This window comes from Schistocerca americana, chromosome 1 (genome assembly GCF_021461395.2).
Source record: "Schistocerca americana isolate TAMUIC-IGC-003095 chromosome 1, iqSchAmer2.1, whole genome shotgun sequence".
NCBI lineage: Eukaryota > Metazoa > Arthropoda > Insecta > Orthoptera > Acrididae > Schistocerca > Schistocerca americana.
The window spans coordinates 742,688,866-742,708,672 of NC_060119.1; the positions used below are offsets into that span (position 1 = coordinate 742,688,866).

At 40.6% G+C, this 19,807-nt stretch overlaps 1 protein-coding gene across 1 annotated transcript in view; it reads right to left on the reverse strand.

The window, feature by feature from the left end:
* Positions 1-11,190: 11,190 nt before the first annotated feature.
* LOC124593983 overlaps positions 11,191-19,807 on the reverse strand; it is a gene marked incomplete at its 3' end in the record, with an annotated part of 89,522 nt that continues 80,905 nt past the window's right edge. The window contains exons 7-8 of the mRNA XM_047132338.1: positions 14,809-15,196; positions 11,191-11,630 (exon numbers count right to left, since the gene is read on the reverse strand). Coding sequence (XP_046988294.1) covers positions 11,191-11,630; positions 14,809-15,196 — 828 coding nt within the window. The remainder of the gene's footprint in view (positions 11,631-14,808; positions 15,197-19,807) is intronic.

A 19,807-nucleotide genomic window follows, 5' to 3' on the forward strand; every position in this document is an offset into this window, starting at 1 on the left:
AAACAAATAAATAAATAACACACTACTTAACCTAAATTATCTTAAAAGGACAAACACATACACCCATGCCCGAGGGAGGACTCGAACCTCCGCCGGGACCAGCCACACAGTCTATGACTGCAGTGCCTTAGACCGCTCAGCTTATCCTGTGTGGCAGCAATCCAACAGAAAGGTTCATAAGAGAGATAAGTAGATTTTTTAGAATGCATTGCAGTAAAAATCATTGAGGGTGGATGTACTATGTGAGGAACTTTGAAGACACTTTATAGCATTCTACTACTGCATTTTCACCATGTATAATTATGTACAACAAAAAACCTGACAATGTTTTGAATGAACTACTAGACTACCCTGAATGTAGAAGCTTAACTGCACAAGAAATGGGAGGAATAACAGTACAATTTAAGGAAACAGAGACATGACAGAAAAGTTGTACAGTTCAGAATTGGAGATCTGGAGCAATTAGTAATGAAATTTAAAAAAATAAGATATACATTGGACCATCTGAAGTAATATCAAAGCCTCATTCAGATGCTTACAAATTAGGTTATCTTAAAACAAAAAATATTTGTATTAAGGAATGTACTACAACTAAAAACTAACAGATGTGGAAAGAGGAAGTGAACTGCCATATGATGTGGAGTGGAAAAGTTAGAAATCTTTTACATATTATTACATACTACCAAGTTATAAATCTTTTACATACTATTTTCTGAATACATAAAATATGATATATAAGTCTATTTTGCAACAGTGCCAATACTCCCTTACAGAAACTTGTTTTCTTTGCACATTAAGAGTATGGCAGCTTGCTTCTGTAATTTAATCTTCTGATGTAGAGCTACTCTGACTGTTCCTTTACTCTGTTCTTACTGCTGTCATCTGTCTAGTGGATGTCAGTTTTCATTTACCTAATACTGTGGAGTTATGGTCATGAAGAAGGTTACATATAAAAGTTACTCAGTAACAAAAGATGAAATGTTAGTGTTACAAAGAATCTCTGTGTGCCAAACTTTATTTGCTTTCTCTATTAATTTCATCTTATTTGTATTCATTTGCCAACTACACAGCTATATACTAAAAGTTGTCACAGGTAATATTACATATGTGAGACACATTTTGCTTGTTATTGGAAGAGCTTTTCAAGGAGTGGATTTTAAATACTGTCCTGAGTTGTTTTGAAGTGAACACTTGATTATGCAGACAGAATTTTATGCTTGAAATTGGCAGTTTTACTAGCAATCTTAAAAAAGAAACCACATGTGTGAATTACTATTGATACTGGAATATATTTCTTCAGGTTGTTAAGAGATAATACACTCTTACCTCACTTGAAACTACTTTGTACATAAATGTTATCTTTACATGCTGTTTCACATGATTTATTTTCTACTGGTAAAGGAAAAAGGAAGTCAATGATACACAGTCAGTGCAGTCAATACTATTTTACATTATTGTTCTTGCCATGAAGCTGCTGAGTGACTGGTAGTAGACTATTCGGAAGAAGTCGTTGGATTTTATTAATACAGTGTCTCAAACATGTTCACATGGAAGACTTCTGCGTTGTTTATGCTGCACAAACTACTCAAACGTAATATTAACTCAGCTGAATGTATACAGGGTGTTACAAAAAGGTACGGCCAAACTTTCAGGAAACATTTCTCACACACAAAGAAAGAAAATATGTTATGTGGACATGTGTCCGGAACCGCTTACTTTCCATGTTAGAGCTCATTTTATTTCTTCTCTTCAAATCACATTAATCATGGAATGGAAACACACAGCAACAGAACGTACCAGAGTGACTTCAAACACTTTGTTTCAGGAAATGTTCAAAGTGTCCTCCGTTAGCCAGGATACAAGCATCCACCCTCCGTCACATGGAATCCCTGATGCACTGATGCAGCCCTGGAGAATGGCGTATTGTATCACAGCCGTCCAGAATCCAATCACAAAGAGTCTCTACACTTGGTACCTGGGTTGCGTAGACAAGAGCTTTCAAATGCCCCCATAAATGAAAGTCAAGAGAGTTGAGGTCAGGAGAGCGTGGAGGCCATGGAATTGGTCCGCCTCTACCAATCCATCGGTCACCGAATCTGTTGTTGAGAAGCGTACGAACACTTTGACTGAAATGTGCAGGAGCTCCATCGTGCGTGAACAACATGTTGCGTCGTACTTGTAAAGGCACATGTTCTAGTAGCTCAGGTAGAGTATCTCTTATAAAATCATGATAACGTGCTCCATTGAGCGTAGGTGGAAGGACTAAAATGAGCTCCAACATGGAAAGTAAGCGTTTCCGGACACATGTCCACATAACATCTTTTCTTTCTTTGTCTGTGAGGAATGTTTCCTGAAAGTTTGGCTGTACCTTTTTGTAACACCCTGTATAGCCCCTAACGTTATTTGTAATATCTTACTGATAAAAAACTAATTATCTATGTTTTATGGTACACACACACACACACACACACACACACACACACACACACACACACACAGAGAGAGAGAGAGAGAGAGAGAGAGAGAAAATCCATGCAGAGAGATATTGAATAATATACTGAAAAAAATGTCTGACTGATAGAAGTCTCAGTTGTTTCTGAAGCCATTTTGTCAATGTTCTTATCAGATACATGCATGTTGATTTCTTTTATTTAGAATCTGTTTACTGTTCATGTATTGTAAGGTCAATCGTCAAGGTTCAGGATGATGGGAGTGTTTTTCTGTGTAGTATGGTAGTTTACTAAATTTACATTTCACATTATTCTATAGTAAACGCAGATAGTCTCAGTGGCACACTGCTAAACTTATGCTTGAGTTCGTTTCTTTTAGCGGTGTTAAATTGCAAGACTTATGTGAATAATTTATGGGAGATTACAGGGGCACTGAAATGAAAGTTTACTATTGAGCTGTGTTCTGCACATTTCCAGTATATTATGTAACAAAAATATTTGTATGATAGACACAATGAATGCTACTTACACAGTACATTTAAGGTAATTTGAAAGGAGGGTTACTCTGGAAGGGCTATGGTGAAGGGCAGTTGTTGCTTACTGTAATGTAACTTTGTTGGATCAAAAAACTGTTAGCTAAATAGAATTTGTGTATAATTTATAATTTGTAGTGACACATCTGACTGGATTAATAATTGTTAATCATATAATTTGCACAGAAAACATATTGATTCATCATTATATGAAATTTTTTCATTCATCAGTATGAGAAATACTTCCACAAAAGCATGTGCCTGCACAGTATTACTTACCTTAGATAACCACAGTTCTATAGAACTAAAAGACTGAAGGACAGCAATTATTAATTGCTAATTTTTTTATTTTATGAATATACACATTACCTTGCTGACATGAGAGGGACACTAGACAAAAGCATGTGCCTATACATTGTTTCCTTCATTATGACTACTGTGCAGAGATAGCAAGTGTAATATCAAAATGAATATACAAACCTGCAGATAAATTGAAAATAACTTTTATCAATGAAAACACATACTCATTAGCTTGCTACCTCAACACTGTTTTAACATTTATTCTGTCTTGGAGGTGATATTTGGGAATGTACATGTCACTCACAAAGGGCATTGGAGGAAGCTGCACACTCATATTGGTAGTATGGACCAAAACCTATCTTGCTATAAAGCTACAGGCTACAGAGCAACATTTGTGTAATGGTAATGAAATCTGGGACTTCAATATAGGCACTATATCTCCATATTTCAGCATCAACTATGTATATACTGTTACCTGTTTTGTTTCTTTGTATACTGTGCTATGTATGTTGCAGTTGTGAATAATGAATAACAGTTGGTTGTTTGTATTTGCAGAAATTGCTGAACACAAACTGTGTGCCTGGGAGCACCAGAGAAATATAAAGATACTAGAAGGAGGAGTTATCAAAAATGGACTGGAATCTTCTCAGGGAGTGAGATATGCATATAAGAACATATTTCTTTTTCAAATTATATGGAAATGGACAAGGTTTAAATTTGAATCTTTGCTCTAAGCTTTGTTTCGAACTTTTGTTCATAATGTTTGCATATTTGATCTACTATACTCTCTGTCACATTTTATGTTAGCTAAAGTCAATTTCATGTTGTGCTGATTGGTAATTTTGGGAGAATTTTATGCCATGTTTCTGGCAACTGATCGAAGTTTTGTTTTTGACAGGGTATTATATCTGATTCACATCTGCTATACTCTTGGGAGATGGGGGTGTTGAGACGTACCAATATACAATCGTTAGGTCAAATATTACATGAAGTTTTGACCTCAAGTGCCAGGTTGCCACGTTACAGGCTTATAAATTTTTTAACAATCTTATTTCAATTATGTGGTCATTTAGCATTCAGTTTATTATACTGATTCATTTTCTATCATTCATTTCATTCTGACTTTAGGAAATGCTGGTTCGACTTTTACTAATTGATACTTGAACATAAAACAAGTAATTCTCATTTTGTAAATACAGGGTAGTTTTTGTAAGGACTGAAATTAGCATTCCATTTGTATTTGTGTAATGTAGAAATATTAGGAACATTTTCCAACTGATAATCTTCATGATATAAGCAACTTCATGAAAAACCTTTGAAATATCTCATAGCACTACCGGACCTGTGTGAAGAACTGTGAAGAACTCAGCAAGTTCCCAAAATTTTGGTGGTCCAGGTAACTTGCAAGTTCTTTTACAGCTACTGCAGCATCGAATATCGCCGAGAAATAAAGATATTTGCTACTTAATTGTTACCCCGTGGTATATTTCATGTTAACGTCTATCCACAAGCATCTGCTAGTTCAGTTCTTTCTGCATTTTTGTGGCACTCTCATGGGTCGAAAAACCTTTGACCATTCGTGTTGCCTTTTTTTTATATTCATTCAGCAACGTACAGATAACCCCCTCATCTGCGAAAACTCTTAGACTTGTAACGATATGTCTGCAAGGTCAACAATAGCAGAAGTCATATTTGGTAAGGGGTCCACACACTTGAGCAATATTTTGGAATAGTTTTTGCATGTGATTTACTTTACACTGATTGCATTTCCCTAGTGTTGTACGAATGAACAGCAGTTTGCCACCTGCTTCAGTTTTTACGAAGACTGTTATCGTTCCTTTATATATACCTAGAAACTCTTACACCCAAGTAATTGCATGTTGATCGATACCACCTGTGAATCACGGATTTTGCAGATGTATTTTCATTTTGTAGAAGGCATAGTTTTACATTTCTGAACATTTAAATCAAGTTGTTACTCTTTACACCACTTTGAGTTCTTATTAATATCTTACTGAATATATCTACAGCTTTTTTCAGACTGTTGATCACGTACAGATAATCCCCTCATCTGCGAAAACTCTTAGACTTGTAACAATATGTCTGCAAGGTCCACAATAGCAGAAGAATTTCACCTGTTGACAGTCTTGTTCAGGGACTCCATTTAGGTGTGTACTTTACAAACAATTGTGAAGTGCCCTACAGAGGAAACTTTATACTGTAGCAGACATGAAGGTTTCTGTAAGTACCATTCACGGCTGGACCTGGGCGAGAATGACTGGTTAGTGAAATACACAATTTTATATTCCTAAACGTGACGTATTAGTTGCAAATTTTGCATCTTAGTATTGTGAAAGTTGAATGGAAATTACTATAGTTTTTTATATGGTTTTTTTTGCTGATAAGAAAATGAGTATTGTTTGAAGCAATTGCTACTTCTAGTTACATATAATTATGATTCATTTGTCATTACACTGTTTGCGAGAGAAATCCATCTTTCTAACTTTTTGTTGGTCATTGTGTGTGGGCTCATTTTGCAGACTATGGCATCAACATAACATAATTTGTTTGTTCCTTTAAATTAAACTGTTGAAAGTCGTTGGAGAAATGACAAGAAACAACTAGTGAAAAGTATATTCCGATGACAGACTAAGTAATCACGTGCATGACATTTTTTTAGGACCTTGGAGTAACTGCTAACTCTAAACTTGATGAAAACTATTCACTGCTTTAAGATTAGAGAAATGAAATGAGTGGAAATATACAAATATGAAATACTTTATTTTTGTTATCAAAATATAAATTACAGAATAAATTAACACAAGCCAATAAATATCATTCATACTTGCACTGACATGATCAGAGTCATACACATTTCATATATCATACAAGTTTACATTTCAGATTCTCAGAATCTCAATCGGTCTCCAAATACCACGCAAAGAGAGAAATAAATACTCCATCTGTTCAGATAAGTTTTGGAGCTGCTTCCTTAGCATTCATATTTTAAACGGAAAACTTCAGTTTTCAGATGTTACCGGTGCACTTACTTCCATTTTCGCTATGTTTTCAGGTAGTGGTTCATTTTTGTATAATTTGACGAAGGGTTGTAATTAATTGTAGGGATTACGCCGCTACCACATTTTCTGTGAAAATGTAACATCTTCATCAAAATGTCATAGAAAGTAGAAGGACAATATATTTTTCTTCTGCCTGATCACCGTCTTATTTTACTTTGATTCACTCAGCTAGTGGAAAATGAGTTGTTTTTCTTCAGCTTTTGGCTGAGGCCCATAACATTAAAGGTCTTTTTGAACCTTAATCACTCAGAGAATTAGTACACGAGTGTAGACCTGCAATATATCTAATTACAAAAGAAGTCGGCATCGTCTACTAAAATTTTGATTGAAAGACATGCGTACACGCAGTCTATCCCTTTCACGGCAGTCGGGCCGTTAGAACAAGACACCGCCTATTGAACTCGAAAGCGAAATTCCAAAACTTCCATGCTCGCTTTTCAAGATGTGTTGGTGGCACGTTGCCTAGAGCGTTAAGCAATCTCTTTTCATCTTATATCCACTACACTTGGGAAGTTCAAGATCTGACACTGTTGAATTACTCTGCGTACGTCCTCTGTGAATTTAAAGTCCTGTTTCAATCAAAGGGAATATTTCGCTCAGAAGATTTTCCTCATATTCTTATTTCTGTCTCTGCGTTACAATATTCACGTCTGTTGGAAGACCTTACGAGCATATGATAGTCATTTAATATTACGAACAAAAGAAATTATCTTCATTCTGAATCTTTATTGCTAATGCAAACAAGTATCTATGAAACTGGAGCAACTGTAGCTTCAGTTTGCGTTCTTTTTTAATGCAAACATCGTTCACGAAGCCTACGTTGTGTCGCAGAAGGACATAAATAACTGTTGATTACCGCAGGATCGTCGCCGCTCATAGTGAATTAAATAGTGAGCAGACAGAACGGCGGCGTTCCTGCCTGTATCACTTAACACACACCCGACTGACACAGTCGCACTCAAATAAATAGATCACACATTCTGTACACAAATATTACTTATATTATACGTGGACTATATACAGAGTAATCTCGAAAACAGATTTACACTTTTAATATATCCAGATTGGCAATGTTGTTGAAAAAAGAGCTACTCATTCTCAGAAATACTAAATATAACACACAGTTCAACTAGTAATTTTTGTGGAGAGAAGAGGCACACATGTTACAGCACTTTTCAGTGGAGAGACGAATAAAAACTATTTAGCACACCTTTTCCAAACATCTTATGTTAATGGGCTTTTACTGTCACAGTATTTTTAACAAATACCGAAGAAGGACGCTACCTAGTCGCTTTTCCAATAACTCTGCCATTCTGGATGTACACATATGACTATTTTAATCTGTTGCTTCATTCTCTGTAATAAAGAAGAGGAGAAGAGAAAATTCTCATTTTGAAGTGGTACGACACCACTGTTTCTGACTATATCGTTCCAGGCTAGCGTTACAAGAATGGCTTCCCATCTCCAGGTTAACATACTGCACTGGCATGACAGGAACACGTAAAGCAGACATTAATACAAAAAATCACTTTAGTAAACACATAGTAGTACTTATCAAAGAAATTTACAGGGAATTAGATACGGCTAACCAAATAATGATGTTTAGTGGTACATAACTGGTCACGTTGTTCTGGTAGACAGCAAGCCAATCGGAACGCTTGTGGAATCCCTGTAAAAACTCTATTGTAACGAAAGGAAACAGACGTCTCGAACTAAATTCTACTTGCACCATTTCCCCTTTAGATACCCTAGTCAAGTCATGAAACAGTTCTGTACACTCTGTGTTACACAATAAAACATTAAGCATGATTGTATTAGGTACTTGTGCAGACACCAAATGTTGCTGTTGTCTTTAGAGTTTGTAAGTTACCCACGATTTCGGAGACAAACTTGACCTTCAGCGACGTAAAAATGAGCAAGGAGTTTACTATCTCGCGCACTAAAAAGTGGCATACAATATAATTACACACACATTAAAATGGTGAATGTTCTTTGAGGTTTTGACCAGTTTGCTATCGATAGGTGCCACTGCTGCTCTTCTCCAACTAAATGATATTAGTACGATAAATTGACTCGTACCTGTCAAAAATGTGGAAGTGATGTGTCTGGTACAATTAGAAAAGTATGTACATCTAACGTCAGTCATTGATGAGATTGAACTTCCGTGTCACTAGTAACATTTTCATAAATGAAGCTAACAACGTACAGTGACATCTGTGTCTATGGCTTCACTAAGTTTCCGAAAATTCTAATTACTCAAATAAGTAATCAGAAGTTTCGGCAGTACATCATAGTACACATATTGGGAGGGACTGACCTGAGTCACGAAGCTGAATCTATGTCATCATTCGAAAATGCTGCTGCCAGCAGTGCAACTTTATGAGTAGGTGTACTGGTGCGTTGTTATTAGTTTTGACCAACAATTAAGGTTTTACACTATTTGTACGAAATCTTGCTCCTTGATACTGACGAGTCGACACAGCTACAGTGACTTCGCGATAGCAATAGCTGATCATGCGCTCTGCACATAGTAGTAAGGGACAGGTTGAAAGTAGAACTATTTCCGAGGCAAGTACGTAGGTGCTGCAATAGCAGACTCCTAGATAAGTCAAGTTCCTAAGAACAGAGAGAATGAAAAGGACAGTCGAGCAGCCAAAAAACCATTTATAGGTTTCAAAATAGGAGCCAACCTAAATTTATTTGTGATTAAACTCGCTCTGGAAGTAGATCTGTATGTAATGCACTAAAAAGTACACATAATCAGTTCTTAAGGAACATATACGATCGAACCACATCTTCCGTCTATTGTAATTCCTAAATTTGTACACAGTGTTATTTTAGGAGGGCGGATACTGTGGCGTTCACGCAATTCGATTCATAGCTGTGATGCATTAGTCAAAGAATGGAATGCTAGACCTGTTGAAAACATTTTCTAGCAGTTTATTGCATAGGAGAGGTATTCGCACCTATGTTATGGGGAACCTACTTGGCAGCACCATCTTGTTAATACTTCTCCAACTACTGTATGCGCCTAGGGTAACTCCAGCCAGAAAATTGTTCGCGAAGCTGTGATCGTTGTTAGTATAAGAAACATGAGGTAGCATTTGCAGCAGCCGTGACAACAATGTCCAATAGTGTGTCTGCTGTATCGATACATTAACTGGAGAAGGAATGGCAGAAGAAGCAAAAGTGAAACTCCAGTACCACAGAAAACAGTGAAAGAAAGAAAAATGAACAGTTTCAATAAAAGATCTCTGGAAGTGTGAGCACATCGTGGCGCAGACAAACCCTTATGTAGCAAAAGCTCCACACGCGGCTAAGTGCCGCCACGGGAATCACAGATTTTTCTAATACCAGCAAATAGTTACAAAGATAAGTAATAAAGCACCTCGACTCTGCACCTACATTCTCCTGTCATTCAATCAACCACAAGATGAGTTGTTCACTGCTCTTGTCATGCTGTAACAGAGCATGCTGACACTGAACGTTTCAAAATGGCCTCAAGAACACTAAAATGTTTTCAACAAGTTTTAATGCCCAGAAGCGTATTTTGGTGTATCAGGTATAGTTAATTAAGGTGCAACTACTCAAGGAGGTCTAGGACGGGCAGTAATTATTGTGTGGTAAGGAAACTTGGTAGATATGTTAATTCTTTCATATGGAAAAAATTAGTTCCAATTCTGGCCATCATGTGAAAATCCGACACTGTACATCATCTCGTCGACGTCTCCAGTGCTCATACTGAATAAACTGTGTAAGCAGTGGTAATAATAAAGTGAACTTTAAGGCTTTTTCACTTGTTTTACCTTTTCTTCCTACGTTCTGTTAGTAATCCGTTACATACCGAAACATTTCAGTACGTGTTTCTTGCATTCAGAGTGCCAGATTTGCACCCGGTAGCCAAAATTGGAATTAATTATATTTTTCAGCGTAAATCGGTTCCGCATTAACGCTTCAGAAAATCTAGCAAGTTTCGCTGCCATACGAAAATTACAGCTCGCACAAGACGTATGTGAGTAGCTGCACATTAATTACAACCACACTGTACTTTCTCAGGCCGCGAACATCGAACGGAGGCAGTGGTTTATAGCCACATCAGAAATTTTAAAAACAGTGCTGTAAACCGTCTGTCTGTTTCAGTTACACTTTTGGCAATAATATGGTAAATTTGAAGGTCAATAGCAGTGGTAGACCACACTCGCGCCACATTGTATGTGTATTGAGAAATAAAAAGGCGAAATGAAATAAATGGATACGAATATTAACAATGCAGCGAAATCCTTGCTAGCTTTGTGTTCTATCACTTACGAAATATTGCGGGTTTTTACAGAACGCGAGTCATCCTGCAGAGACCTTTACTGGAGCTTCGTGAAGAGTTTAGATGGTACTCTGACGATGAACCGAAGTAATGACCGAAACATTGCTACACTTTGCGCGATGCAGTCACACGATCAGAAGGCTTTTATTGAATCTTGCACCGGCCGTAAATGCCTACTCACATAAAAATGACGTCGCTTATTCGTCGTAGCGGGTAACCGCACAGAATTCCCATCACCGTAAAGGCGTCCTCCCTAGACAGGCAGCAGACGAAGAAGACTAACGGAAGAATTTTAAAGGAAGGAGATAAGAAAGATCGACGCCCGAGAAGAAGTGTCTGTAGCTGTAATGTGGTTGAGGAGCAGGTGTGCGCGGCGGCTGAGGTAAGGGCAGAGCGCGCGGAAGAGTCCGGCGCGGCGAGCGGGCCTACGAGTAGAAGCAGCTGCGCGCCTTGGGCAGGGGCTGCGGCTGGGGCTGGGGCGGCGGGGGCGGCGGGTGGAGGCGGCGCTGCTTGTGGGCGGCGGCGAGCAGCGGGCGCAGGCGCACGCACAGCAGCGCCGACGCCAGGCACGACGCCAGCAGCACGGCCAGCAGCACCACCAGCGTCGCCGCGAAGCCGGGCGTCGTCATGCAGATGAGGTGGTGCGGCGCCGGCTCGCTGTCCGGGCCCGCCCCCGCCCCCGCCGTCGAGCCCTCGGCCACGGGGATGGCCTGCTGGCGCGCCGCCGCCTCGTCCAGCGGAAACGTCAGGTCGCCGGTCGACACGACGCGGATGACGCGGTTCACGCCCACCGACTTCTCCGGGGGCGGCGTCGAGCCGGAGGCGTCTTGCTGGCGGCGCGCTTCGTGGGGCGGCACCTCCCGCCGCTGCCGGCGCACGCGACGCTCGTCGCGGGGCCGCGCCGCGCCCGCGGCGTTCAGGTACGCCTCCAGGGGCTGCGGCGGCGGGCCTGCACACAGCGGGACGGGGAGCGGTAAGCTCGAGCAAGCCACTGGGCTCGGAACATACACTGAGTTACAAGTAGATGAGAGACTTAATGCGTCAGTCAGGGAACTAAGAGGGTCACTCCAAAGGAAACGCACACCATTTTTTAAAATGCCCATCTTTTATTCTACATGTTTGAAAGTTTTACAGTGCGTAGATACATCCTTTAGGAACAATACTTTCCTTTCTCCACATAATTTCCATCCCTCTCAACTACCTTTACGCCATCTTGGAACCAGCGCCTGTATACCCGCACGGTAAAATTCTGGACCAACCTGCTGGAGCCATTGTTTGTCTGCGTGCACAAGGGAGTCATCATCTTCAAACCTTGTTCCACGAAGAGAATCTTTCAGTTTCCCAAGGAGATGATAGTCACATGGAGCCAGGTCAGGACTGTAAGGCGGGTGTTTCAGTGTTGTCCATTCGAGTTTTGTGATCGCTTCCATGGTTTTTTGACTGACATGTGGCCATGCATTGTGCAACAGCAAAACATCCTGCTTTTGCCGATGTGGTCGAACACGACTAAGTCGAGCTTGAAGTTCCTTCAGTGTCGTCACATATGCATCAGAATTTATGGTGGTTCCACTTGGCATGATGTCAACAAGCAAGAGTCCTTCGGAATCGAAAAACACCATAGCCATAACTTTTCCAGCAGAAGGTGGGGTTCTGATTTTTTTTAATTTTTTTTTTTATGGGTGAATTTGTATGGTGCCACTCCATTGATTGCCTCTTCGTCTCTGGTGAAAAATGATGGAGCCATGTTTCATCACCTGTCACAATTCTTCCAAGAAATTCATCTCCACCATTCTCGTACTGATCCAAAAGTTCGCTGCATACCGTTTTTCTTGTTTCTTTGTGAGCCACTGTCAACATCCTGGGAACCCACCTGGCACAAACCTTTTTTAACGCCAACATTTTCAGTATTTTGCAAACACTTCCTTCCCCTATCCCAATGTAGCGTGACAATTCGTTCACTGTGAAGCGTCTATCAGCAGTCACCAATTCGTTAACTCTCTGCACGTTGTCTGGGGTGTGAGCAGTACGAGGCCTGCTGCTGCGAGGACAAACCTCAATATTGCAGTGCCCGTTTTCATCGCGTAACCTGCTTACCCACGGACTAACTATACTGCGATTGGCAGCAGCATCTCCATACACCTTTTTCAACCTCTTGTGGATGTTTCCCACTGTCTAGTTTTCGCAGCACAGAAATTCTATGACAGCACGTTGCTTCTGACGAACGTCAAGTGTAACATCCATCGTTAAGACATGCTGTGACGGCGCCACTCACGGGAACAGGTTGAACTAAGTTTGAAAACAAGCGAGAAGCATGTATCTACACACTGTAAAACTTTCTCGCATACAGAATGAAGACTGTATTTTTACAAAAATAGTGTGCATTTCTTTTGGAGTGACCCTCGTACCTAAAGCCTCCTGGAGCCAGAGACAGAGATACCGACCGAGACGATACAAGAGGGCCTCTAAATTAGTTATAATCAAACTTAATTGATAAGGAAAAATAAAAAAAATAATTATGTATGCTCTACGTTTGATTGGATCATATATGACGAAAATGTTTGTTTGAGCCATTGATGTACTGTGTTTTTCTCTCGTGAAGATCATTATTGTAATCGAAACCAGTACAGAATAAACACACAATTGTACAGTTGATGGTACATACGTGCTTTATTCAAATTATCTGCTAGCTTTGGACAGTAGACTATAAAAAAACTTTATTAATTCATCTGCCGAAGAGCAAGAATATAAGGGAACAATCAGCATTAGCTATGGATGCAGAAGAAAGAGCAATAAAGAAAGCGGATAAGACAGGGATGTGGAACTCTGAAACAGAGATACCGATAAGTGGGATAGAGATGCTTACTCGCTGCTGGAGAGAAGGACTGCTGGGATATACCGAGAGGAGAGATACAGAATATTTGGAAAGGCTTCAGTTGTCTTTTCGACGCATTGTACTATGTCGTCACAGGCATCTGCTGGAAGTTGTAATGATATTCCACAACAGCTGCTCTATATAGATCTTTTTTATTTATTGCTACCGATTTCTAGCATTACTCATTTTCAAGTGTTCCCTGTAAAATCGTAAACACTACTCTGCAAAATAGCAAATGCTCGAAACTGCCAGCAGCTGTGTTGAAATATAACTGCAATGCATTTTGTATTTTATACGATTTGTAGCTGCCGAACAGCGTGCACGAGATATGTTCAGATTATTGGGCAGTTTTTTCTGCCGATGTGTGACTGCAGTGGAGAAGAAGATGCCGAGTTATAAGACTCGAGTGCAGTCCTCAAAGACAGAAATGACTTAGTTTTCAAAACGTGCACTGAAAGGCACTGACGGGTGAATGAGTTGTTAGAATGATGGACGCAATGCTTACATTGGTCTGTGGACTACTGGTCAAATATTTCATGGAGAGCCTCGTCACGGTACGTAATGTGTCACATAGATCTGCCCAGACCTAGTGGACGCCTAGTAAATGGCATTTGTGTGCTGGATCTGTTCCGACAATTACATTCAGTAGAAGTGGAATGATCCGAACTGCAATCATTAGCTCTGGCATATGACAAAATGAGCGCAGCTGTTGAATGAAAAAAAAAAAAAATTATCACACAGTAGCACGCTACTCAGTATTTCACTCCAGTTTTGAATCGTATTTTTCGGTATCAACATGATAATGTTGTCCACACAGCAACGATTGTGTTGTGATCAAGGAATATTATTTGCATGTGCCAGAGTTTTGACCTCAAACCGATCGACCTGAACCGGTTTTTGAACAAAGTAGATCATCGGTTACGTGCCATATGAGTTTCCTCCAAAAAAAAAAAAAAAAATGGCAACTCTTGCTTCAGGGAGAATGGGATCCATCTCCGATTCGCGATTCGACTGTATTAGCAAAATGTATTCCCTGAAGATACGCCTCATGATAATAACGAAAGTTCATGGCTGGTATCTCTGGAACGAACAGCAGTCGGCAGTTTGGACATTGAATGCTGAGGGAGGTTTGGTAGAATTTGTTCGTGAACCATTCGGAAGACATACTCGGAAGTCTCACTCATTAACTAAGCAACGAAATAAAAATTGCCCACCACAAAGTAGCTGGAAGTGTGGGTAGGAGAGGCTGACTTACCGTAGATGGTGTCGGCCCCGTAGAGCGCCAGCGGCGGCGCCTCGGAACACTGATCGGGGCACTGGTTGCGGCATATCTGGATGGTGCACTGGAAATGCACCTCCATCGAGTCGGGGAACTTGAAGGCCTGGAAGTGCGCGTACGAGAGGACGGAGGCGCTGGCGCCGAAGTTCTTGATCTTGGTGAAGCGCGACATGAGTTTGGGCCTGGTGACGCAGCCCTTCTGGTCCACCAGCTGGATGGGCGCGCGCTTGCCGTCGTGCGCCATGCAGTTCCTCACCAGCATGTCGAACTTCGAGTCGTCGTCCTTGATGGCCAGTACCATCGTCATCGTCTGGCCGATCTTCACCAGCCCAGACACCTCGGAAGCCCACGGTCCTTTGCCCACCTGGAGACAGATGTATCATGAACTTCCTACAGAGAGCTGTGCTTCATATCTCGTTTGTGTACTTTGTTACTTATTTATTAAGACGTCAAAATTACAGTATTTTTGGATTGTCACGTACAGTTTACAATATATTAAGGAGACAAATTTAACACTCAAGTATTTTTGTTTGTTATTTCAATTGTATATTTATAAGATGTATTGCAACCCCTCTACAGTTCCGTCTAGTACACTGGAACTTAGCCCTCGATGTCTTAACACACGTCCTATCATCCTGCAACATCTTCTTGTCAATATTATCAGGTCTCCTTTCTTCGTCGATTCTGTGGAGAATCTCCTCGATCCTTACCTTATCGGCCCAACTAAATCTCAACATCTCTGTGGCACCACATCCCAAAAACACCGATTACCTTCTTTTCTATTTGTAGATGTCCATCCTATTGCATGTACGAGGGACTTCGGCTGATGATACATATGAAAAAAGTACCACCACAGATGCATCTTGAGAACGACTTTATGACTTACACGACTACTTTCGGCAGCACATTACCGCCATCCTCAGGCCCCATCACTGCCAAAAGAGTAATAGATTTCCTTGGCGCATTTACTGTGGAGTCCTTGTTACCAGTATACGTGGTCTAGCTTTCCTCAGGAGTCTCTACTGGACACCATGATGTCTCCAATGCCACACGGTGTCGAGACTCCTGAGGAAAGCTAGACCACGTGTACAAGTAACAAGGACTCCACAATATATGCGCCAGGGAAGTTTAATACGGTCTTGGCAGAGGCGCGGCCTGAGGATAGCGGTAATGTGCCTCCGAAACTAGTCGTGTGTGACAATAAAGTCATTCTCAAGACACAGTTGTAGTAGTACTTTTTCTTATATACCTTCTTTTCTGTTTTTCTCATCGCTCATGATTCACTTCCACAATACAACTCTGTGCTCCAAATGTATATTTTCATAGATGCCTACCTCAAACAAGCTCTATGTTTGATACTAGTAGACTTCTTTGGCCAGAAATGCCCTCTTTGCCTGTGCTAGTTTACTTTGTATGGTCTCCTTGTTTCGTCCTTCATGCGTTTTTTGTTTCCAAGGTAGTGGAATTCCTTTACTTAGTCTACTTAGTGGCCAATAATTTTGATGTTAAATTTATAGCTAACCTCATTCCTGATACACCATATTACTTTCGTCCTTCTTCCCTTTACTCTCAATTCATATTCTGCTCTCGTTAGACTATTCATTCCATTCAACAGGTCCTATAATACCTATTCACTTTCACTGAGGATCTCAAATGTTATCATTGACATAGTTTCGCCCTAAATTTTAAACCCACACTTGAAACCTCCTATCATTTCCGTCACTGCTTCTTCGATGTACAGATGGAACAGTTGGGGCAAAGACTTGCATCCTTGTCTTACCTCTTTTCAACCCGTGCACTTTGTTATTTGTTTTCTGCGTTTATTGTTCCCACTTGTTTCATGTACACTTTATATATTACCCGTCTTTCCCTATAGCTTGCTCTTGTTTTTCTCGTATTTCCAACATTTTGCACCGATGACCAGTATCGAACGCTTTCTCCAGATTGACAAATCCAATGAAATCTTGCTTCCATGCAAGAACTGTCACTCCAGTGCTTTTATAGTTCCGTCAGCTAAACAGGTATTAATCTAACAGACTCTCGATTTTCTTTTCCATTCTCTGGCACGAACGCGGATGCGTGAGACGTTAAGATGAGTGTGAGTTCATTCTTAGCTTGTCCGTTCTTGCTATCTTCTGGATTGCGTGGACGATATTTTTCTGAAGGTTTATTGTACGTATCCAGCCTATATAGTCTACATATCAAGTCGAATAGTTGCTTGGTTGTCACTTGCCCCAGTGACTGCAGAAATTCCATTATCGTTCCCTTCTGCTCTATTTGATTAAAAGTCTTCCAAATTGTTAAACTTGGACGTTAGTAATGGATTCCCCTTATGTCTTCAAAAATGACTTCCATTTCTTTTTCTATCATGCCAGCAGAATGTCCCTACCCCTCGCAGAGCACTCAGTGCATACTTTCCACAAATTTGCTCTGTCCTCTACATTTAAACAGCGGAATTTCTATTACAGTCTAATTTGAACACCCTTGCTTTTAATTACAGAGTAGCTATTTTTGACTTATCTGTATTCTAATTGTATTATTATTATTATTATTATTATTATTATTATTAATAGCGTATGGGTCAGTGGCTTGTTGCAGGTTTTTCAATTGGGCACCACGTTGGCGACTTGTGTGTTGTTAACCTGCCTCATTTATCCAAAAGGGGGAAGAGGACCTACAGTTCAACTTGGAAACCGATCCGCTGTCGTTTCTGACGACTCTTCACGTCACTGAGAGGTGAAGTTCAGATGAAAAGCAGGCAGAGTTTCTTTGATCCGGCCGGGATTCGATCCCGCGACCTATCAGCTAAGAGGGATGCACTTTAATCGTAGACCACCAGGCCCGACCTCTACTCGTGTATGCTGAATCTGCTCTTCCGACAGCTTTTTTTTTCAGATTCCTTCACATTTATCCTGCAGCCATTTCGCCTTGGCTTTCGTGCACTTTGTATGAGCATATCGTCATTAAAGTCTCATTTATGTGCTGTTAAGTTACTTTTACTTGTTTAAAATTACATTATGCGAGTTTTATAATGATAATGAAAAGAATGAACAAGAATAATGAAGTAACATCATAAAATAGAAATTATGTTGAAGTACTTCTTCATGTATTGTGAATATTAGGACTGGTAGAAAACAATATTTGCTATACAAGGTTACATATTTTCTTTTAAATCTACTTCGGCCCCTCAGTGTATATCGTAAACAAGAGCAGTTCTTCAACACTCCCTTGGCCGTTATACGTCCCAAACCTGAATGTGCTTCCACACATGGCGATTCCTACCCGCTAAGGACACTATGATGAGCTGCAGTTGCTTCGAAGTCATCGATCCAATCTTGAAGGTCATCCAAGAATTTTGTCCACGAGGTGTTAGCTCGCAACTGTGACTGTAACTATACCGAAAGTCAATGAACACATCATGAACATGGGTGCCGGTATCCCATAGACAGACTAAGTAATCTGAGTTTCACAAGATCTCTGTTTAGAAAATTCCATGTTAATTCCTACATAATGGATTCTCGATCTGCAAAATGCAAAAGATGGACAATGAAGCACTCAGTCCTTTAGCTAAGTTTTTAGACAACATAGTTGTGTGGAGATAACAGCGATTGGTTTACTTATAATCAATTATTCAAAATGACAGTCACAATCGCATTATTTATTTTGCCGCCAACCAGTTTAAACCAGCGATGGTGTCATCTTCAGGGCAATTTACACCATTTGGTCGCTCGCTGGAGTCGTCACCCCATCGCGGGTTGAAACCGGTTGGCGGCAAAATAAATGATGCGATTGTGACTGTCATTTTGAATAATTGACCTTCAGCTAAGCGCGTCTTCCCGATCGCCCTCCTTGGAAGTTGTAATGATTTGCAACTTTTCTCAATTGCTTGGAACGCTTTCTTGTTTCAGAGACCTACAGGGACTTTCTTGTCGGAAAGGAGCACCAAGAGAAGTGGCGCAGTAGTTAGCACACTGGACTCGCATTCGGGAGGACGACGGTTCAAACCAAAGTCCGGCATCTAAATTTAGGATTTCCGTGGTTTTCCTAAATCGCTCCAGGTAAATTCCGGGATGGTTCCTTTGAAAGGGTTCGGCCGATTTCCTTCCCCATCCTTGACAAAAGTCGTGCTCGTGCTCCACCTCTAATGACCTCGATGTAGACTGGACGTTAAACCCAATCATCCTTCCTTCCTATGAGGGCAGCAGGTTCTTTCGCATAATTTGTATATAGCTTAGTGTCATATGATGACTTATTTTGGCGAATTCTATTGTTTTGTCGTTACTTCGTAGTTTCCGAAGTTGTCAGATTGGGTAGTTTTCTCCAGGATGTTTGGGTTTTGGCTGAAATGGCATTTACACGTATTTGCCTACATGAAAGTTTTATAAATAATGGCAGGATGTTTAATTCTCCTACAGTTCTCAGTATGACGTCATAGAAATTATATACGTCCAATGAATCCTCGGGTGACTCTGCTTGGTTACTGTTTTGATTTGGGTTTCGTACTCTTCCGTTAGACTCAGCCTCGTGGTGCCAATGGAGGAACTACTAGACCGAGCAGCAGCTCCTCCAGGCCACAATGGCGGGGAGAGCGGTCCGCTGACCGCACGCCCTTTCTACCGCCACTGACGCCATTGGCAGAGAATGACACAATGGTCGGACGATACCGACAGGCCGCCAGGACCTGTGGATTGAGTTTGCGTTTACTCTTCCGTTAGCACACGGTTTAAAACATACTTCACAACTTGAAGTAACCCCTGTGCGGTATATTTACGTTTTCGTAGCAGCAGCGCTCATCTCTAACACACTACTTGCCATTAAAATTGCTACACCACGAAGATGACATGCTACAGACGCGAAATTTAACCGACAGGAAGAAGATGCTGTGATATGCAAATGATTAGCTTATCAGAGCATTCACACAAGGTTGGCGCCGGTGGTGACACCTACAACGTGCTGACATGAGGAAAGTTTCCAA